Source organism: Lactuca serriola, chromosome 3 (genome assembly GCF_051521515.1).
Source record: "Lactuca serriola cultivar US96UC23 chromosome 3, Lser_US96UC23_V15, whole genome shotgun sequence".
Classification (NCBI taxonomy): domain Eukaryota; kingdom Viridiplantae; phylum Streptophyta; class Magnoliopsida; order Asterales; family Asteraceae; genus Lactuca; species Lactuca serriola.
This window is the reverse complement of record NC_136410.1, coordinates 236,930,327-236,954,458: the sequence shown is the minus strand read 5'-3', so window position 1 is coordinate 236,954,458 and position 24,132 is coordinate 236,930,327. Positions and strand designations below refer to the sequence as shown.

General features: G+C 33.0%; 1 protein-coding gene across 5 annotated transcripts; it reads left to right on the top strand.

Annotated features, from left to right (window-relative positions):
• The first annotated feature begins 12,064 nt into the window (after positions 1-12,064).
• On the top strand, positions 12,065-23,679 carry LOC145093742 (F-box protein At5g46170-like). 5 transcript variants are annotated; one of them, XR_013703038.1, is made up of 3 exons: positions 12,065-13,110; positions 14,838-14,879; positions 16,764-17,591. XR_013703038.1 is itself a non-coding variant. In XM_079031985.1 (2 exons), the coding sequence occupies exon 1, from the start codon at positions 12,120-12,122 to the stop codon at positions 13,098-13,100; it is 981 nt and encodes a 326-aa protein (XP_078888111.1). In that variant the 5' UTR covers positions 12,065-12,119; the 3' UTR covers positions 13,101-13,110; positions 23,657-23,679. The 5 variants fall into 5 exon arrangements, 3 of the variants coding, with proteins under 3 accessions (XP_078888111.1, XP_078888110.1, XP_078888109.1); XR_013703039.1 differs by lacking the exon at positions 16,764-17,591 and adding an exon at positions 15,574-16,757; XM_079031985.1 differs by lacking the exons at positions 14,838-14,879; positions 16,764-17,591 and adding an exon at positions 23,657-23,679.
• The last annotated feature ends 453 nt before the right edge of the window (positions 23,680-24,132 follow it).

Below are 24,132 nucleotides of genomic sequence, written 5' to 3'. Positions count from 1 at the left end.
TTACACTCGACGAGTAGGAGCGTGTTGGGCAGTTTTTCGAGTTTTGTTGCTGGAAATGAATTAAAATCATTATCGCAAACTGTTTTGGACTTGTAAAAAAATTGTTTTTCAAAGTGGTAATGATTATGTTAACCCATTTTAAATGACTATTATCAATTTTCAAGTTTTATATGTGTTAATATGATTTCTTGAAATTGTTTGATATTAATATTTGTTCTTATGAGTTTTAGAAGATCATAGGAATTGTGTGTAACCTACATGCTTGTTTAATTCATGATCTTAATGTTAATGATGGTGTCCATAACTTGTCCTCAAGTAATGGATAACCAAAAGTCACTTCTTTAAAAGTTGTCCTTAAAGAATAGTAGGTTTCATAAAATGAAGAGTCATCAACTTTATGAACCATTAAAACTCATAAGTTACAAATTTGTAGAGTCTTGAAATAGTTTCAATACTTGCCCTCAAGTTTTGGAATTTGTAAAGTCTTACACTTTAATTCCAAATTAAATCTTTTTTTTTTAAGTTAAAAAAATTCAAACTTTTTGGACTTCATTAAATTAATTAAAGTGTTTAATTAAAAGAGTTAATAATTCCATAAAGACATGGTTTAAGTTTAATTAAATTAAGAGTATAGTTTAATTAATAGATTAAACCACCAAGTATTTTAAATGTTTAAAATATACACTTATACTATTATTATAATTCTATTATATAGATATGTATAAGAATATGTCATTCTTACCATTAGTAGGCCTCATTCACGAAGCCGGTCTATAAGGGGGGTATAAGGTTACTACCTATAAAATGGCGTTTAATGGGTGTCCACTCTCACCCACCACTTCCTTGACTGGTGGAGGGTCGTTAGCCGAAAAAGGTTGGATAGGACCTTAATCCTCATTAAAAGTATAATGAAATTATAAAGTAACTATACCTTAATAATTCCCAATCTTAGTTACTTTAGGAAAATGTGAATTTGGTGCTAACCCATAAAATTACATTTTGTACCTTACCAAGTCGTTAGTGGAGCGTGTGTGGTTAACTGGCATACTAACAAAAACTAGTAAGTGTGGCAAGGGGTAACTTGACCTTATTATAGATCGGTGGAGCTGTGTGGCTAACCGGCACATCAATTAGGTGATAAAGTTAAGGGTACCAAGTCAATTTGTATGGTTATTCACACCTTGTTCGTGATCCTCGGCATCCCAGTCACAAACTTGAGAGGGCACAATCGAGATTCAAACATGTCATTGAAAAGTTCAATGTATCTCGAAAGATCTAGGAGTTTCAAAACCAATAAAACCTAATAATAAAATATTTCGTTCTTATGGTGGAAATTGGTAAATCGTCATTTACCTACCTTCAACTATTTTATAACTTGGATTAAGGCATCCCTCTTCCAGTTACAAATAGGTTGTTGGATCCTAGCCTTAATATTTCATATTGGGTGTTATATTAAGGACTTTAAATCAACTAACTTGAATTTCTCCCATTATAGATGTCTAGTTTAGACAGCTATGGTCTTCCCAAATCTTTAGGAAGAAGCTTCCTAATGAAGATGATATCCCAAATCGCAACCAAGGCGAAAGATCAATCCCTTTGTTGTGCATTAGTGGGACTGGAAATCATACTTCACTTCCTCCACCTCCTCCAATAAATCTCCCTATCCCACTAGTTTCAAGACCTGATAAGTTCTAAGTCACTCAATCCCTATTGGCAAACAAAGTCTATATGTGCTTAGGTCTTGGAGATTAAGTCCCATATTGACAAGCCGGGAGAGTCGGGTGTCGAAGTCTCGAGGTAGCTGGCTGTTGACTTGGTTCTTCAGTCACTCCCTGATGACAGATCACGACATGACCCTTAATGATCTTACCTATTTTCTTGATGATGCTGAATCCGCAATGATTTGGAGCATTGGTAAAGCAAAATTTAATTGGAAGATCAACTTCCCAAACTTCCATGGACATTGACAATGGTAACATTGGAAGTCCAGAAAACCTTTCTCTTCCCAATTGAAAGGGATTGGCCATAGTCAACTCGGTTGACCATATGGTAAAGAGAAAGGCTAAGTCTGTTTCCAAAGAGTCCATATGTTTTTGTTGCCAAAGGAAGGGCATTGGTTGCCAAGCTGCCAAATTTACCTAAAAGTCCATAAGGATAGTAAAGTCAAATGTTTGACTCTGCTTTAGGTAAAGTCCATTATCTAACTTTATTAAGTTTCTATTCTAAGATTCTTATTGCATGATGTGACTGGGTCACATATTGATGTTTTAAGAATCAAAGAAGAGTGAAGAAACTTAAAGGAAGTATATGCTGATTCTGATCGTGAAGATGGATTTCGATCACATGGTTCGGTGATCAGAATTTTGAGTTGTTACTTAAGAGTTATGATATATTGCTTAGGAATAGATAACAACAAGTTTTCCATATGGATTGTAAGGATAAGTTTTCCGCAAAGTTTTAAAATAAAAGAAAATGGTTTTGATTTTATTTATTTTAAGTATCCTTACAACAACATTTGTGAAAATGGTTGTTGCTTATATGTTTCCATTGATAAGCAATATGGGTAAATGGATTTGATTCTTTCATTAGTGGTAGTGTCATAATTTACCAAATAAGGAAAGATTCTCATCACCCAAGTTTCAGTTGGATAGAAACTTGGAATCATGCAAGTTGTATTGTGTGATGAATGAGAATTTTCATCTTTGGTAAATTAAGACTAATTCCTTGTTCACATTAGCATGTGAGTCAAGCGAAGGACTAAAGGATCGGGTACATTAAGTTGTGCACTAGTCAGGTCCACCCCAAAGGTAGATAAGATTATTCATTATGATTTACTAAAGTTTAGTAAACATGGTTATGCTTACGAGTTTAAGTGTAATTCTGCAACATTGGAAAAGTTTCAATGTATGGCAGAATAAATAAGAAGAATTAAATAAGGCAGAAAGATAAAAGTTTCTCCAATCTGAAGAGATGGGAGAGTACTTGTGTATTTTGTTTTATGATTATCTTAGTGATTATGGAACCATATCACAATTGATCCTCTAAGGACACCTTAGTGTGTTTGTTGCCTGAGGAGAGGAATCGTGAATTGTTGAAATGGTTAAATCAAAAGATATTTCATACTTTGTTCCAAAAACTAATCCTGGAGTTATACTCCAAGATTGTAACTTGAGTGACATAGTCTTTAGAAAGTTCATAACACTTGTCAAATATAGAGTAAGATGTTTCCTATTCTTGTACATTTGAGATTGGTAAGTTGTGATGTTTTGGATAAAACAAAGACCAACTAAGACCAATAGTGAGAAGTGTTTAACTTGATAAGAATCCACACTAGCTCTTGAATATTTGTATGGTCAAGGAATGGTTCTTGACAAAGAGAAGTCTTATATGTCAAGAGGACAGTGGGAGTCTAAAAGATTATGAAATAGTTTCAAGAACTAATCAAGAGTTTTGTTAATCACTTGCCCACGACTTGAGGTTTGTAACCTATCGTGTTGACATATTCTTCTTTTTGTGTCTATTCCAGTTGAAAGTTGATTGTGCTTGTGAGTTCTATGAGTTCTCAATTGTTTACATAACAACCCGGAAGCAATGGTGGGCATTGTGCTACCAGGTGGCAAGAAATTAAGATTGAACAAGTTCAGTCTATATGAGTTTGGATTTGTCACTAACCTTGTCTTGTGATTATGGTTATGACAAATTCACATGGATAGGAACACATACACCATAAAAATCTAAGTGTCATAAGGTTTCTCTTAGATTCATGAAAATGATGGTAAGGAGACTCTTTCACTAAGTAGATTTTGAGTAGATAGCAATTGTGAGAATGACAAAAGGTCTAAACATTATGATTACGGCATCCCTATTCATAATTGTTTAGACACACAAGTGAGATATCTAAGGAAATGTGTATGGTTTTGATAAAGTCTTATCAAAGAAATTGCATATCAGAAATCTGAACTTTGGTAGAAAATTCAATAAAGTGTTGGTTTCTAAAAGTCCAGCTGATCTCTGGATACATGTCAAAGCTAGTGGGAGCATAAGTGTTATGCTAGTAAGATAATAATCATTATGCTAGTGGGAGCATGATTATTATGTTAAGTGTTGCAAGTCAGCAATATTAATTATAGAAAACAAAAGTTTCAATTCGCCTTGAAAAAAGTTGTTTTGCTATAATTAAGGGAGATGATTTTATACTTCACTCCAATTTTACAAGCTTAGATTGAGAATTTAATCTACTTTAGTCAAGAATATATATGAATGTTATGTTGGAATGGTTCAACATAAGGAAATTATATATATGTTGCGTTCTCAAAATTCGATTATGATTACGGCATCCCTCTTCATAGTTCGAATTATGAAAACATGGCAAATAAAAAATTTTATAGCATAAATCATGTCCCATATGCTTTGGGTATAGGTTTGATTACATGTGCTATAATATTCATCCATTCTAAATTTTCCAAATGCCTAGGGCATTAAGATGGACAAATGAATAGAACTGGAAATGACTAAAATGATTAAGCAAAATTGTCGAGGACAATCTGAGGTTTACCAAAGATTGGTTGCTCGTGGACAATTAGAAATATAGAGTAAGGACCATATTGACATATTTTGAAAAGAGGCAACTCTTGTTTAGAAGTGATGGTCAAAATGGTAATATGGAATTGTCGCCATAGGTGGAAGTTATTCTTTGAATCTGTGTAAGATTAAAGAACTTAATGCTAAGAAGGATGTTCAAAGGAATGCACTTTGAATTTGAGACTTCATTTCCATGGAATTATTTTCCATTGGAATACTTTGTAATGTCTGTTGCCAAGTGTTTGTGACTTCTGTGCATAGTCGTTACAAGGGGATTATTGCATATAAGTTTAGAATCTAACAGATTACAGTAAATGGAAAGAGTTTGGTATTCTTGCATTTACAACAAGGAGTGGAATTATGAAATGAGCATCATTGGAATATTGTCAATTGATCTATTTCACAAAGAAATGACCATATGTAAACATAGTATGCATACTTGGAGTATGGCATAATTGTTGTTTGGAAAAACATAGTCATGCTTGGAGCATGGGACAACTAATGTTTTAATTCAAGCATAAAGTTGATTAATCGAAACATAAATAATGAGTAATCAATATGGTGCTTAAATAAAAGGTGTTTTTATTTACACTCAAAGTGTTGGGGCCATATAAGATTAGTATTATTCTTGTGTTTCACTTTGCATGTTTTGACTTCCAGAATAGTTATGTTATGGTATATATCATATTATTCAAACCATCCACAGTCAGTCATATGTTGGAAGTAGACATGAATCAAGACTGTCATGAATTTGGCTTGTATGATTTGTCTAAAGTGCTTTAGACAATGCAATGGTTGCTACAACATTCATGAGTACTCATAAGGGCTGAGTATTGGATTCAACTCACGCTCACTTGCATCACTTCATGGAATTTATCTCGAGTGATCGTGAGACGGTAATATCATATAAATCTTCAAACCTAGAGATATGAGTTGTTGACTATGAGTTGGTTATTCATTGATTATATGAAAACGCATTGGTAACTCGATGTTATAAAACGTGCCTTTGTGAATAATTCAACGAGTAGTTAGTACAAGCATATCAGTCAAAGCTTATCTGTTCCTTCTAGAAATAGAAGCGATATCTGGGCCCCTCAATGATTTGGTTTTGACCTATGTACCGGGCCCGGTCAGAACCTAATTGATGTGTTCAATTTAGTTCTATGTCGAAACAAATCAGAGATCGAGAAACAAATGTTGGACAATAAGTAAGACCATGTTCCATGTGTTTGTCTGGCTGATATCATGAGAACAGAGGATTATATGATCACTTATCTTAAATGGCGTATCATCATCATCTCAGTTCCGAGAGACTTTGAAAGAGCTACGATTGCTAGTCGGATTCTGAACTCATATTTGCAAATATAGTTATTAGACTTATCCAAGTGGGAGACTGTTGGATATAGTGTCTAAGTCCATAACTTTATTTGGTATGTACATGACCCGACCCGGCATGGTCCATTTGGGTTGCATGGCATTACAATACTTGGATAGACTAAATGAGAGAAAGTACACTTGTGATTATTAATATATTATAAGTTCTAATATATTAATAATGGTATTATTTAATTAGTATTGATCAAGTATTAATCTAGTATTAATTTGGTGATCAAAGTGAGACTAATTAAATATATAGGGTTGATTATGACAATCATTAATTCTTTTATGGTGGATTAATGATCCATGGTTTATGGGTTTGGTTATAACCATATGGAGCTCCATGGATAGTCCATGGGAGTTACAAACCCATGGGTCATGAGAAATGAAGAGTCATGCCAATTAGGGTTTACATTTGTAACTCCTAATTATGACACATTATAAAAGAAACCCTATAGCATGCAAAATCGGTACAAGAGTATTCTTGTGAGGGAATAGTCGATTTAAAGTGTAGAAGTATTCTCTCTAGTTATTCCAAGGTTGTAGTGTTGTGTGAAGCATTTGAGGTACAACATTTGGGGTGCTAGGATCACAAAGTCTTGAAGGAATCCAAGCAACAACAAGGTATGTATTTCTACTAGTTTTTATGTTTTATTTATTCCCCATGCCATGCTAGTTAGGAAATAACCTTGAAAAAGAAATTTGCATGTATATAGAGAAAACATAAATTCAAGGTTATTAGGATTGCATGTACACTTAGGAAGTGTTAGAATGCTCAAAACCCATCACTTTGGACTTTCTCTTATGATGCTTGAGGTAACTTTCGTATTCTTTAGTGGAATAGGATCATTTGGCCACTAGTTGAAAGTCGATATTACAAGTTTTTGAAGAGGATAAATCAGACTTTGTAGTATTTTATATGATGTTTTAAAGAACTATTTCCTTTATATATTTTTGGAGTTGTGCTCACTGTAACAAATATATATATATATATATATATATATATATATTTACAACCAACAACGTAGATTAAATAGTTTCATTAGACTAAGGGTGAAATTGTTTATCCTTATCTAAAAGGTTTAGAGTTATGAAGCTTATGTAATACACAAGCTTAACTCAACTTAACATCTACTAATAACATTTATGTAGAATATCGTAAATGATTTTTTAGGATTAAGTTTCTACTAATTCCACTGATTTTCATTCCAAAAGACATATACTTAGAAAGTGTTTTTCCTAAGTAAGAACAATATGGAATTTTAAGAGCTAAAGAACCATAAACTAAATGCAATTTTGGAACTAGCAAGTTTTCAATAGTTGTTGAACATGTTCAATAGTTGATCAGAAACTTATAAAGCACATAAATATGCATTCATGTATGACTATCAAGTATTTTCTTGATTAATCTTCCTTGATATAGTATAACTATAAAAGAGTAAGTGAGTTTTCAAAGGAGAAAATATACATGAATGAAAATCTTTTTCAGATTTAAGCTGACATCTAAAAGTAAGAATCTTCTTTCTTATAAGACAATTACATACTATGATTTTATTTATAAATCAAGATGAGTCTTTGTGTTTTTTACAAGCTAATGGGAGTTCATTAACATTCGTAGTTTTGTATGTGATCGACATACTAATTCTTAGAATTAAAATCTACTTAGATAGATTATGCCAACTTAAAAGATTAAGTAGAATTGCATTAATTGTCAAGGATCTTAATAAGCTTGAGATATAAGACTTTAAGAGAGTTTATCTTGTCAGTACCACATGATATGATCTTGAGGAAGCCTTAGAATCCAAGTACAAAGGTTGAACTAGATAATATGATTATATTCCATATGCTGCTACAATTGAATTAATCATATATGTCATGATTATGCATGAAATCTAGATAAATCATATGCCTAGAGCATGATGATTAAATAACAAAATAATCCAAGAATAAGTCATGATATGGCTGATAAGAACATTCTAAAGTATTTATGAAGAACTAGAGGAATATTCCTAATTTGTTGAGTATTTGAAAGAAAGATATGTGTAAACTGTTATACATATGAAAACTTCAAATAGATTGAGATGATTCTCAGTCACAAATTGGGCGTGTCTTCATATGAATGAAGAGAAAGTTACATTGATAGTAGTTCCATGTTGATTTTAACTATAGTTACACTACAGAGTTAGAATACATGTTCTTCGGGGAACCACATAGCAAGATGCTTAAAATGTTTAGTTTATTCATGACTATGAGTAATCCTGCTATGCGATATTGGTGTCTAAGTCGTAATAAGCATCTAATACATTCTCAAAGTTTATACAAATAATTTGTGTCAAATCTAGTTAACAAAGTTCATACATTAACTAAATCATGAAAGTTACTTTGGTGCTATAGGACCTTGTTGTTTAAAATGATAGGAAATATAATGATTGAAATTTAGTGTTTGGATATTGGAACAATATAAGCAACATATATTGTAATGAGTTGATATATTGGATATATTATTTTCATTAAATACTTGTTGTGTTCTTTATTAACATGTTTAATCCTTGAATAAGCTAGTTATTCTAAATGTCGATAGTCGTTCATAGTTGTGGGAGGATATATGAGGTTAGACTAATATGAATGGATTAGTTGATTTTCATGGATATGAAAATAGCAAGATTTGCTATCAACTTCATAGGTACTTAATTGGAAAATAAATATTGGACATGGCCCACATCAAAATCACTTTATGAATCGTAGTCATAAGTGATGTTTGATAAAGGTTGCATCTTTGTCTTCTTCGATCTGAAATACACATTAGGGGCTTGAATGTAGTGTTTTTTTATGCTTTGACATGGTTTAATGTTGTTCAGTAAAGTTAGTTATAAGAGCCATTGTTGAGTATATTATGAACTACGTGATAGGTGTATGTAGTCAAGATGGGATTTGTTCCTCTTATTCGTTGAGAGTTCGACATTTAAGGCCTTAGTAAAAGTTGAACACCATATGAGATTGATTGTGATCTATATATCATGTTCAACATGATGTTTGAGACAAACGAATAACTAATACCATACCTTTAGCAATAATTGTAGCTTTGAGCTCCTGGAATTAGCTGTTGATGAAATGTCACCCCTTCGTGTGTTGTTAGGGGCAACAGCCCGTTGCTATATGTCAATTACTGTCTATGTCAATCTGTAATGAATCTTGTACAAGTAGGAGATTTTTGGATCTATATGCTCAAGAATTTTTTATTGAATGATATTTCTAATAACATATGATCCTATAGGGTCGCACATTTATCAAGTTGGCAAATTTTGAATGTTTATTATTAATATGATTATTAATAAATAAAACCAACTCTTGTATTTAATTAGGGAACAATTATTTTTTGTAAAAAATGATAAGTAAAGAGAGTATAACTAGTTATTGTATTATATAGTATGATTTAATAAGTCGTGTATAATGTTTTGGACACATTGGTTAACTTTAGACTTAACTAGTTTGTTGGTATAATTGGTTGGAAAAACTTAGACAAATTTTTTTCTCATCCTTTGACCTTAAAACCGTAACTGTTTACAAGCATGGGAGATTGCTTGTCAACCTCCCTCATTTGCTCACTTTTGTAGCTATTACTTTATTGTGTAATAAGGTGTAGGATTTGCTTTTGCATGCAACTATTTAAAGAGGAGTAATTCTTGCAAAAAGACACACTATTTCCCTTAAAAAAGAGAAAGCCATAACTTTCTTCTCCTATCTTCTCTTGCTTTTCTTTTGAAGTTTGTTGAAAGTGATGGTATTCATGAGTGTTTCTCCTTTAGTGATTATTTGAGATAAGTACTTAAAGGCTTAAGAAATCACTTTACACAAGATGGGAACTAGGATTCCATGTGTCTTGCTATATATGGTGGATACACTGTAGATAAACTCTTTCTTGAGTTTTAAATTATCTTCATCAACCCCCCAATTCCAAGTGGGATCAAAGGATTTAAAAGGTAATCTCCTTAACTTTCTATGGTTGTTATTATCTTTATAATTCATGTATTTGGATCTTTTGGTGGTTTTGTTAAAATGATATAAAATAAACTAATTATTTTAAAAGTCTTCCTTTTGCCGCTTAAATTGTTTTTTATATAAAAAAGATCGTTTTTAGCTTATCAAAACCCATCACAAACTCCAAAAACATCAACTCATAGGGACCAAGACCACTATCTAAGACCAAATATAAAAAACAGGAAGGAATAAAATGTGGAAGCTTTTCACTTATAGAAGGTCCAGAAGAAGCTTAAGTGGTTGAATCTTCCTTGAATCAAGCTTCTAAGCACTTACAATGATGTTTCATCACCTTTACGCTTAACCAAAAACAAAAAAACAAGCTCAAGAACATAAGAGATGGAGTCTAGGTGTTGCCAATGAATGTTCTCTAAAGATGGGGACCAAGAGAATGACAAAACCCTAGAGATTAGTGCTCTTAAACATGCCCAATCCCGAGGCTTCTAGGGTTTGGCCTATCAATACAAGCGCGCCACACATGTTACTTAAGTTTTGTCGCGCCTGCTATGTGACAAGTGCGTCACACCCTTAAGCGGCACGTCGTGCTGAACAAGAAACCCCAATTTTCAAAAACCAAAATACTTAAGAAATAAAAATCCATACCGGTAAACCGAGTGTTACAAAAGTAAACAAAATACTAACAATAAACATGGACCAAACACTAGTATAAACACTTGGAGTAGATACTTGGAAAACACAAGTAAACAATAACTAGGAAAAAAAAGGTCATACTCATAGGACTAAAAGCACAAACTACGATCATCCCGAAAGGATGCAAGAGCAAACAAAGGTTAAGCACAAAAACTACTCATATACTACTCTACTGTCATGATCTTATGTCTCCACGCCCTCATATATGACGTCATATCATTGGTAAGACCGAATAACTTCAAGTTTAACATCTAACTATATATCCACTTCCTTCTTGGGCGCCCCATCCTCCTCACCATCTATAATAATCGTATTCACCCTCCTAAGTACACCATCTAGTTGTTTCCTAAGAACATGTACAAACCACTGTAATTTTCATTCCTTAATTTCTTGTTGATTGCCACCACTCCTAGCGGGTTTCTAGTAGTCGAGTCTGTAACACCGTCTAATCAGGTTCTACCACAAATCCACCACCACGCATCTCATTCTTGTGACTTCCATCTTCTTCTCTCACTCTTTCTTAGTTGGCTAATAATTCAGATCCATAAAACATAGTTGTCCTTACAACCACCAAGTAACATGTGGTACTAGTTAGTTAATAAGAAGAATATTTTTGCAAAAATACAATTGATATTAACTTGTATATTTTTACAACAAAAACCTTATTTTTTGTTGATTACAAAAATATCTTTGAGATTTTGGATATTTTTTCTTCATTGATTTGATAGAATGAATCATGATTTTGATACAATTTTAATTTAATTACAATGAGAATATGTTTAAAATTATCTCTACTATTTATACACAAGACAAAATAGATTTTCCATAAAATCCCCGAGGTCACCAATATCTATAAAAAAAAAAAAAAAAAAAAAAAAAAAAAAAAAAAAACTCATGTAAGCTCTCTGAAACCATTATAGATTTCAAATTTATTAAATGAAAGCAAGTCCATCTAAATTCTTTTATATACACACTAGGTGTAAAACCCGTATAATACACGAGTTGATTAAAAAAGATTATATACCAAAATGTAAACAATAAATATTTTTTAAAATAAAATTTTGAAATAAACAACATATTAATTGCAATTTATTATCACATTTATTATATTTAATACTTTACATATATAAGTATTAGTATTATGTGGTTTTAATTTAAAATTTGAAAAAATCTAGAAATTAACACGTGGATATTATGTTATTTTAAAAATATCACAAAATGACAAGTGTTAAAACTTATGAGAAATTGACATTTGACAAAATTAATTTTCATTTATTAAGGAGGATTATAGTAGATTTTTTAGAATTACAAAATTTTATTAAAAACCTAACAAGGCATTAAAAACTAAAAAAAAAAATGTTGTTAAAAAATTATTTATTTAAATTTTTTATACGTTGGAGTGAAAGGTTTGAGCGGAGGATGATTAGGGTTACAATGTCCGATGAGCACACATTCTATTTCTATCTTGTAAGATGAGGAACCTCAAGAAATCACGAGAAAGAGATGCAGATGATTCGTCTTCAATCAATCGTTTACCAGATGAAATTATCCTCCAAATAATAAACAAAATTATCGATTTTAAAAGCCTCTGCGTTTGTTATCTGGTTTCCAGACGTTTCTCCTCGATTGTACTTCAAGTCGATGCCATTTCCTTCACAGCTCCTTGCATAGACCTTAATATTCCCGATAAGAACGCCGTCAGTGATATCTCCCCAAGTGGGTCGTTTCCGCCATTAATTTCTTCGTTTTACGGTGAGTCCTTTCTATCTGCCAATAGGTTTTTTAGAAACTTCAAAGGAGTGAAGTCCTTATGTATCGAACTTCCGTCATCCAGTCACAGAGCTATTGGTAATCGTTTTGTGTTCAAGTGGAAAGTTAAGTTCAGTAACAGAGTCGAATCGTTTATATTCCTGTCACCGGATTCAGTTTGTGATAAGGATGGATTCTATCTTAATGGAAATGGGGAGGAAGAAGAAGAAGAAGACAACGAGTTATTCAGTGATTTATTTAAGCAAAAACGTCAAGTTTCTTTTGAGTGTCTGATGGATGTGCTTGCGTGGCATTTGATGTTGTTGTACTTGGTTAATGATCTACCAATGTTGGAAGAAGTTTCCATTACTGATTCAGGGAGAAGAGGGAGGCTTTCTCTGAGTGGGAAAAAACTCAATGAGGTGAAGGAATGGGTACATTCAGCTTCGGAAACTGAATTAGATCGTGTAGAGATTCCTGATATGGTGAGTAAGTGTTACATTCCTGTTTTGAAATTGCCAGTTTCAGGGTACGTGATGAGGGGGGTATTTATTACGATAATGGAAGTGAAAGATCTCCAAGGTGAAAATAATGGTCTGATGAACAATGAAGATGGTTTTGAAGATAAAGAAGAAGCTGCATATACCGAAGCTGTTATGGAGATTTTGAAGAATCATAAGGGCAATTTATCCAGGTTGCGTTAGCATGAATCAGGTGCGTACTATGAACCTCAAAATTGAGCAATGTTGTTTATAAGTTGTATATCTTAATCAATTATTTTCTACCATAGTTTTATTCTTGAAATGACAAATCAATTATTTAGATTTGAAATTAATCATGAAACATAAAGCTATAAAATATGTCGCAAGTTTATCTGATCGCTTAGTTTGTCACATGTGTAACCATAAAATTGTTCATCAACTCCAAGGAGAATGTCCACACATTTTTTTTTTCACCTCAAAAGATAAAAACTTTGAATTTAGATGAAAAAGTGAAGCACTCATAAAGAAATGTGATATTAACTTTCGATTCGTATATGCTTCATACCATGAACCATTTAGCAGGAATCATTTTAGTGTTCATGTAAAATGCATAATATAAAACTAGCATCTCGACTTTTGGAAATATGGTAATTTAATTGAGAAATCATTTCTTGGAAGCTATTCATAAAGTTGTTAGATTTAGAGAGTAACTTTTGTTTAAGAATAGTTTAGAAGCCTAAAAGTAAGAAACGGATGTCTAGATAACATGCTAAAAAGCAAGGGTTAATGACATATATATGTGTAAACATGTATGTCCTTTCATGTACATGACTGATCATTAGCCTCTTAAGGTCAATATTACTGATTAAATAGTATAGAATTTAAGAAGCTAAGGGTGCGTTTCTTGTGGAAAGTTATCCAATTTTGCATGAAAATTTTCAAATGAAATTGAAAATTTTGAAAGCATGTTTGGTTGATTCAACTTTCAAAAAATTTCCAATAATTTTTTTTTTCAAACTATAATTAGTAAAGTGATTTCTAAAAGTTTTCCAAAAGTTTCTAAATTTCTAAAATAGAAAATGAAACTCCATCGGTTTTTTAACTAAACGTGTTTTTTAAAATTTTCATTGAAAGTTGAAAATGAAAACTCAAAGTACATGGCCAATTACTTGGACTCAGCCTCTTGCTCTTGCGCTTGCTCTTACACTTACACTTACACTTACCGAGGCGATTTAAGGCAACTCGGTCAAAATCAGTCAAACTCGGACTAACTCGGTCACAATCAGTCAAACTTGGACAAACTCTGTCAAATAATCAAAATTGACTTAAAAAGAGAAAAAAAATCAAGAATTTCAAGATTAATATGTATACTTTATACTTTGTTTAGCATGCTAACCCTAGAACTCAAGTAAGGTGTTGGATTAACGAATTGTATATGCTTTCCTCTCTCTCATTCGCATCTTCAAGTTTTCATGATTGAAATGCTTACTTTTTTTGAACTAATTTAACATTTGAACATGTATATTTTTATTTATATTTCACATACTTTGTTATGAATTTTAATAAACTTTTGATTTTTTATATATAATTTCCCCAAAATTAATTTCTTTTGTAAAATAGCATATCCGAATAGTCGAGTACTCCCCGCCTAAGTAGAGTATTCGGTGCTCCCCCGACTGAACGAGTACTGAATAGCAAGTTATGCAACATTGATTTTCGAAAAACGTTTTATAGGAAAATGAAAATAGTTTTCCACAACCAAACACGCCTTAAGGTATGCAATAAAAATGAAAATGACTAGTCGACATAAAAGGTTACCCATATATGTCATTAACCCAAAAGTAAAGTTGGTTGGCTTATTTGTGATTTTACATGAATGACATCTTATTTGGTAATAATTCATGTTATGTGTATAATGTTTATAACTCATGTTTTGTGTTTTATGACACGTGTTTGCAGTTTCTAAGCAATTTCAAGTAACAACTACAAGGAAAATCTGAGGTAGATTGCTAGATATTAATGGAAAGAAAATAGAACAAAGGGATAATGACTTGAAAGGGTAACGAACTTTTGACTTTTATCACATTTAGTCACTAAACTTTTTTTCATTATCTATTTGCCATTGAACTATTGAAACTGTTCACATTTTATCCTTATGACCGGCAGGGTAAAATGTGAACAGTTTCAATAGTTCAATGGCAAATAGATAACGAAAAAAAGTTTAGTGACTAAATATGAACAAAATCGAAAGTTCGTTTCCCTCTAAAAAGTTCAATGACTAAATGTGAACAAACTTCCTCTTGGATTATGTTTTAGCAAATTATTTATTTTTGTTAAATTGTAGCAACATTTGTTGATGAAGAAATCTATGAAATAAAAAAAAAAACAAAAACAAAACCCTGAAAATATATTTAAAAAAAAAAACAAAAAACCAAAACCGAAATAAAAAACCAATGGTTTGACATTTTACAAAATAAAAAATCAAAATTTCCAATCTGATTTTGGTTTTACAAAAAATGAACCATTCTCACTGATGTGAATTATCACCGTTGGTTTGGCATGCGGAATTTGTGACATCCCATGAATATGTAGTTACAACATCGTCTGAACTCGTAATCCATAGTAAGGGGTTAGAGTATCATCGCATGAATACGTAGTTACAACATTACCTGAACTCGTAATTCATCACCTACAGGTTATGGGTCTGCTGGTGTTTCCACTGGGTTGTCTAGAATAGTCCGTGGTTGCCATCTATACTCTGGTAGATGACTATATCGCCACATTTCTGGTTAAGGTTATGGTATCTCCTTTCATCCTACATCACATATTCATCATCATCTATTTACCTAATTATCATCACCTTTCTATCATCACCTATCTCTCATCATTTTATTTCATCACATATCAACTATTTCATCTACTCATGTTTCATCCGCAACATATTTGTAGATATAAAATAAATATACCGTTTAAATCTTTTAAAACATGTATAAAATCGTTCATCCAGCATAGAGTCTCTCTTCATTAATCTGAGTCATCAGTCGCGACCTTACTCGACGAGTTGAGGCGTCAACTCGTCGAGTCTCTCTTCTTAACTCAAAAGAAAAATACTTAAATTATGATACCTGGAAATCCGGATGTTACATTTTGTTTTTTTATTTCATAGATTTCTTCATCAACAAATTGTAACGCTCGTAGATCAGGGCTAGTCAATTTAGAGACGATAAGCATCAAAAATGACTTTTTGATGGAAGATTATTTAGAATGATTAACCTTAACTAAGTTATAGTATATGTTACAAGGATTCCGTACATATAAAGAACGCCAAAATCCGAGTTATAACGAAGAAGTTATGACCCGTCGAAGTTTCGCGACAGAACCGGCACGACATAGCGCGACGTAAATAGTGAATTTACGGTAGAGCGAGATTTGGCCTTAGAGATCTAAACGAAAGTCGTAGAATACGTTAAACCATGAGCGTGCATAAAAAGAACGTCCAAATCTCACTTCGTAACATCCTGGCAGATGCGCTTATAGGATAATGTCGGCAGATACGCCTAAAAGAGAATGTCAAAAACCTGGCAGTCGCGCCTCATAATGTATGACGTAATCCTGGCAGAGGCGCTTAAAGGATGATGTTGGTAGATGCGCCTTATGTAGCAATAGATTTTGTGCCAATTCCTTAGGTCAATCCTTAGGAATGAATGGATGACGGGTAGTTGAATTCTTAGGGTAAAATCCTAAGAAATAAAGAAGATAATGGGGATGGGTAATTGTGTTGATTGTTTGATGGTTGAATATAATAATTATATTATTGTGGGTTGAAAACCATATATGCTCACCAGGCTCCCAAGCCTGACCCACTCGGTTTTCTTTGCATTATAGGTAATGACACAAGAGTATAAGTTGGTGGACTTGACGAGAGATTTTGGATTATAGATCAGTAGTTATAAATAACTGTTGTAAGGTCTATTTTATATTGTTTATGCTTTTGGTCTGTATCAGAACATGACATCCCGAGATTTTATTATTTAATGAAAATACATTCTCTTTGAGAAATGTTTTGATAAGTTATTATCATATCTTGTTTTGGGAACAAATTACGCAATTGTTTTCTTTAAAAGATTCCTCTGATTTTAAAAATAAAACATAAACAAATCGGTCTTTTCTAGCCGTGAAAATGGGGATGCCACACAAATGTTGCTACAATTAAACAAAAATAAATAATTTGCTAAAACATAATACAATATGAAGTTTGTTCACATTTAGTCATTGAACTTTTTAGAGGGAAACGAACTTTCGACTTTGTTCACATTTAGTCACTAAACTTTTTTTCGTTATTTATTTGCCACTAAACTATTGAAACTGTTCACATTTTATCCTTATGACCGGTAACAGTCGGTCATAAGGGTAAAATGTGAAAATTTTCAATAGTTCAATGGCAAATAGATAACGAAAAAAAGTTTAGTGACTAAATGTGACAAAAGTCGAAAGTTCGTTATCCTTTGAAGTCATTATCCCTAGAACAAACCTTTGAAACAACTATTGAGATGTGGTCACTTTTAAAGTGGATATATCCTAGAAAGGTAGCTAACATGTTTTGGTATGTAATAGCTTGATTATCTAACATTTGAAATTTTCATCAACTAGAATTTTTTCAATTTCTCGTTATCAATGATCCTTTTAAAAGTATATGAGCGGATATCATCTATTTTTTTTGTCTAATCCAAATTTGTATATTAAACCGTAAGCAATTACAATATATTTTAATTTTTTTATCCAATAAAAAAGAATGTGAAATAAAATTTCCAAAAACATATTAAATTTTGTATAAAGTTTTAAATAAATAGGATATAATAATGAAATTTGATATTTTATATTTTGATTATATAGATGTAGTGTTATAATATGTTTATTTATTATATATAAATAATTATGTTCAAATATTTTCATCAAAATGAATACATATTGGTAAATGTATATTTGTATATAGCAAACGTTTATGAACTTTTTCATATATAAGAATCTTTTCAATAAGCAAATAATCCGTCTAAATGAAAAATAGTTAAATATCTATAAATTAGGCGTTAATCTATATCAACAAAAATAACACTTGACTAAAATTAGATCAGACAAACGAGTTATGGTGAGTTAAAACATTAAATAGTTTGGGAGAGTTGATATGTTTAATTATCCTGCCATGTTAACCGGTTTATTCTCGTGTCGAGTCGGTGTCATGCTAGGGTTTAAGATCAGACCTTGTAAATGTGCATGTTATGCCGGATTGAAACACTAAAAGTGCGCTTGGTTTTGTGGAAAAAATTGTAGTTGATGAAAATTTCAAATGAAAATAAAAATTTGAAAACGTGTTTGGTTGATTGAGTTTTCAAAATATTTCCAAGAAATTGAAAATTTTATGTTTTTAAAGTTGTATGTAAATTATAAAAGTGATTTTTGTAATTTTTCAAAGTTTTCTAAATTTCTAAAATGGAAAATGGAAACTCTGCCCAATTCACCCAAAAATGATTTTTAAATTTTTCATTGAAAACTGAAAATGAAAACTCAACTTTATTTTTTGAAAATATTTTCTAGGAAAATAAAAATAATTTTCCAAAAAAAAAAGCACCTTAAACAAGTTCAACACCCAATCACCCACCACTGTCATTATTTGAAGCTGTCATTATTTGAAGCTATGTAAAGACATGTTTTTCTTTTACATGATTCCTAAAGAATTAGAAACTAAAATCAAGAGGAAAATGTGTTTCGCTTATCAAATGAATGGAATTAGATTTCCATAAGAACAATTTCATTCCTTATTTGAAATATTTTTAATTCTTCCATCGTCCAACAAGATTCTAAATTTAATTCCTTATCTTTTGTTTTAAATTACACAACTGTCATTTTATTATCTATGTGTATATCTATGCTTGAAATAAAAAAAGCCATCTCTTTGATTTTCATATCTTTTCTACGATTACATTCTTATTGGTTATATATTGCTTCATTCGCATTTTCCACATGATTACATCTATCGATCGTTGTTGTGCCACCGTATTTTCTGTGGTTTGTCATTGTTCTAGTTATTTGTTGTATCGTCTCCATTTACAAGTAAGCCTCTCGAATCCTTCTATTTTTCTGCAAGCAACATCGTTTTACTATTGATTTATACAATTTTTGTATGCTCTTTCATCTTTGCTTGATAGACAATAACATAATATATGTATATCAGTGCTATTGTATTTCATCTATAGTTTTTTTGGATAATGTATCAAGATTTATCTATACATGTATACGACTTGTAATTTTTTTGGCTTAAATGTATTGTTGGGATGTGAAATCACTGTTTTTATAAGTATGTACACCAAGTGTTTCTGCTTTTGCCTCTATGATAATTTTTTATTTGTCTATGTGAATTTTTGGTGTTCATTCTTTTTAAAACTTATGCTTGTTTACGCGGAAAAAATGAGACAAAAATACATAACTTATTCTAAATGCCATAATCAATAACTACTTTGTCTTTACCAAGTCTACGCGTAGAGTTCAATTAAAAAAGTGTTGTAATTTTATAAAACTTCGTTATGTTTATTAAAAAATATAAGGTACAAAAAATCACTAAAGGGGTATTTTTGTCATATTACAAAAACCATTTTCAAATTCCTTTGGGAAATCAACAAACCAAACAGAAAACAAATTCCATTCCATGTCAACCAAACACATTTAAGTTTCTAATATATTCAGATTCCAATTCCTCCATATTCCAATTCTTTTGATATATTTCATTCTTTTCAAAAACATTATGCGAAACAAACACAACCTAACAATTTGCCTTTATTCTTTCTTTTCCTCTGTGGGTTGGTTGTTCAAATCTTATGCATTGGACACGAGGGCACCTTGCTTCTGTCTCATGTTGTATTTCGGTTAGTGTAACATTTGTGTTTTCCTCTAGACATTAATAAGATGATGTAATAGTTAGAGTTAACAATTGTAGAGATGTATGGATTATAAGCTAGTAGAATAATAGATGTTTGTAAGGCCTATATTATTTCTGTTTATGCCTGTGTACTTTATTAACTCTGACATCCCAGGTTTTTAAATATAAATAAAATACATTTATTCGGAAATGTTTTGATAATATTATTATCATGTTTTTTAGAACAATTTTCGTAATATTATCTTTTTTGAAAATGGATATTCTAATTTTAAATAAGCATAAATAAATCTGTTTTTTGTTTGTTTTTTTGTTTGTTTTGTTTGTTTTTTTTTTTTTTTTGCCGTGAAATTAAGGATGTCACCGTTAAAGGGAATGTGACAATACTTGTCTTTTAATGTTTGTAACGTCCCAAAAATACAGTCTAAAAATTTCGTTTTAATTTAATAATAAAAACATAGTCATCGAACATCATATATAAATCATACACTGTGTATCTCAAAATATCATAACAATTGTCAAAATATCAGAGTATAAACATCCCAGGCTGAACAGATGGTGTGTGCACTGCAATCTTCCCGAGCTCCTCTTTTGAAAACTGATTACCTGAAACCAAAACTGAAAACTGTAAGCACGAAGCTTAGTGAGTCTCCCCAAACTACCACATACCATACAATAACATATAAAGCACATACTGGGCCTTTCCCACTGCATCGGACCGAAGTACGGAACTAACCAGGGTCTTGCCCTCTGCATCGGACCGAAGTCCGGAAACTGCATCGGACCGAAGTCCGGAATGACTGGGACCTTGTCCCCTGCATCGGACCGAAGTCCGGAACTAACTGGGACCTTGTCCCCTGCATCGGACCGAAGTCCGGAACTGACTGAACATAACATAGCATAAACACATATCAACTAGCATAAACACATATACTGCATACTGCATCGGACTGAAGTCCGGAACACATAACACATAGACATGCTTGATTCACAAAGACATCAAGCACCCTGAACTACTGCATCGGACCGAAGTCCGGAACTGACTGCTAACTAAACGGACCAGCATTGTGGCTGTAGACCCGTTCCTACTGGAAGGAAACTCACCTCACACTGCTAAAGTCCCATAGACTCAATCCCACACTGATGAAGTCCCGTAGACTTGACCCCAGCTGCTAGATGACAGATTCCCGATCTGTCAACATCAAAATAACACCCAATTAATAATTGGGTTCCACTATATAACTATGATTACATACTTTGGATAATTACTACATTACCCCAAGCTTGTCTTACCCAAGCCCAAGGTCCAATCCATAGACCCAAAGTCAACTAGGGATCAAAGCCCAACATATGGCCCAAATTTCTAAATTGGACCCAAACCTCTACATGGGCTTCCCTTAAGGCCCAATTGTCCAGTCCAGTCCAACATGTCCCATTCTAAGGGCCCAATATCATATAACTCTCTAGGCCTAAACTATCGCTCATCTATGGCCCAATTTTCCAAATTGGGCCCAATCCTTCATTAGGGCCTTACCCTAAAGCCCAACTAAATATTCTAGTCCATAATTTGGATGGCCCATTATTGGCCCAATTACCAATTACTCAAATGAAAAGCCCAACTCAAGGCCCATTTGACATTAGGGTTTCACATAAAATGACAATTAGGGTTAAGTGTTTCTCACTTAACCCATTAAGGGCTTAACCCACTAAGGACTTAATCCATTAAGTCCATTATTGCTCAGATTAATTTATGCCAATGATTATTATTTAATATTTCACTTATTAAATAATTCTTGTGTGTGACCTGATAAATTCTCAAATATTAGGATTTTCTCAATTAGCCAATTAAGGACTTGATCCATATTATCCTTTACTCAACTAGATAAATGGCATGGAATAATTTGGGCTTAATTCACAATCCAATCCCAATGGCCCACAAGTGGGCCCAATAAGTCTAAGGCCCAATACTCATAATTAGGGTTTTCCACACAAACATGGCCCAATAGGCCCAAAACCAATCTCTAAGCCCATTAGGGTTTGCTAGCGGGGCACCACCCACTACCACCTCGGGTAGTGGTGGTCGATGGCGGCTTACGGCGGCGGCCACCGCCTTACGGTGGTGGTTACTATTATTTTTATTATTCAATGATAATTACAGTTACAAAGCTTTAATCCAAAATTACACACACAGCCACCCTAGTGGTGGCCGGCGGGGGTTCACGGCAGCAGCCACCACCTCAAAGTGGCGGCAGTGGCTGTTCTTTAAAAAATCCCGACTAAAAAAAACACCCAATACCACATAACCGCAATAGACACACACACCTACGCTTTCTGCTGTAAAACGAACTCAGCCACCCCTTGGTGGCGCACAACGGCGGCAGCAGCACTAGGAAAACACAGCAGCGTCGGTTGCGATGTTAGCCACCACCTCATGGTGGTGGAGGTGGTCTTCTTTGGTCCTCAGCCGAGCAAACGGACTCACACACTCGCAAGCACAACCTGGATGTCGAACTACTCCCAACTCAACCACCTCGGCGGCAGTCACCCACCTGGTGGTGCTCATCGAACGGCCGCAACGTTGCTCTAGACCAACAGCAGCGACGTGAGAGTTTCTAAGGTGGCATCTGAACAGAAGAAGAAGAGGGAATGGCGCCTATCGGAGGGAAGTCGATGAAACAGTGGCGGATGGAACGGTGGAAGGAGGTGACTCCTTGTCTTCGTCCACAACGACTAACCATGGCCCAAAACGACGACGGAAATGGATCGTCAGCGGCTTCCTTGGGCGGAAACGACGTTGGCATGAATTCGGCGGTCGATTGGCAGCCATGAGTGACCGGAGGGTGGAGGAAACGGGTGGTGGCGGCTGAAGGGGGTGCTACCCGGCGGCTGCTACAACAAGCTAGGGTTAGGGTTGTCATATGACTTATATACCCGGCTCCGCATACATCTTTCCCACATTTACAGTTCTAGTCCCTCCCCTTAGAATCCTTTCAAACCAAGGCCCCTAATTTACCTTTTCTACCCCAGTTTCGGAATTTTCTTACAATTAAAATCTGGAATTTACCAATTAGTCCCTTAACCTCTAAAAATCTTTTCAAAAGAAGTCCCATAAATTACCATTTAGTCCATGCCTTCATAAATACTTACAAAACTAATCTGAAACTTACACTTTCAACCCCGAACTTCTAAAATTCTTCAGAATTTAGTTCGGGACTTACATTTATTAATTTATTTAAATAAACGGGTCATTACAATGTTTGTCATCATGTGGTATTATATATCATGTTTACCAAACTCAATTACCCATTTGACCATTATTATGTAGCTTTATGGATTAAGTAGTATTTGTTGATTAGGTTGATCAATTGGTACTTGAATATGATGTGCATGAAAATAGCATTTAAGATGTCTTGTTACTTGAACCATAACCAAAGCTAGCTTCCCCATTCGAGGATCCTTTATCTCTTGTCCTGATCAGTTAATACCTAAACAAGATGTGTAAAAAATTATTTTCTTCAACATTTTCTAATGAATAAAATCCTTATTCTAAGACACACATGTTATCTTTCTTAACCATCAACGTTAATTGTTAATCAATTTCAGGTTATTTCCCTTTTCTCACTAAAAGTTGATTAAAGTTTTCTAAAAATTTAAGATAACCACATGCAACCAGATGAAACAATGTTTTATTTTTCGGATAAAGTTTTATTATATTTATCTGAATCCTAAGGCATTCAATCAACAACATTATACACTTCATCATCTGAGTTAAAATCTTTATCAAATTCAAATTTATTTTATGTGATATCTTTGATTTTGATTTTTTTTTTTTGAAATTTTTGTGATCTAGTTTGTACGTATATAAGCAAACAATGAGTTCACAACCAAGTAGGGGTGTCGAACGGGTAAAATTTTCGGGTTTCGGGTAGAACGGGTCGCGTAGAACGGGTATTTCCTTAAGAAAATAATACCCGATACCCGACCTATATTGTAATTCGGGTTTTCGGGTTTGAGGTCGGGTCGGGTAATTATCGGGTATACCCGAAAATTTCTTAAATGACACTTATTGATAATTTTTTATTTTTTATTTTTTTATTTTTACATGTTGGTTTGTTTAATAAAGAATCAGATAGGAAAATACTCCATACAATTAACAAGTACATATATAATAACAATACAAATCATTATAATATGTTATGTACGTTTTTAATTCCATTTCATGCGATAGTGAGAAACTGAAAATTGTGATGACGATTCAGGACTTTAGCTTCAGTGTCGTATTCCCTTTGCAAGTTTGCGTCGATTGTCGAGTCGTCGTTCATAAGA

Excerpts from the sequence above, each read along its gene's own strand:
- LOC145093742 (XM_079031985.1), top strand. The coding sequence starts at position 12,120 with ATGAGGAACCTCAAGAAATCACGAGAAAGAGATGCAGATGATTCGTCT.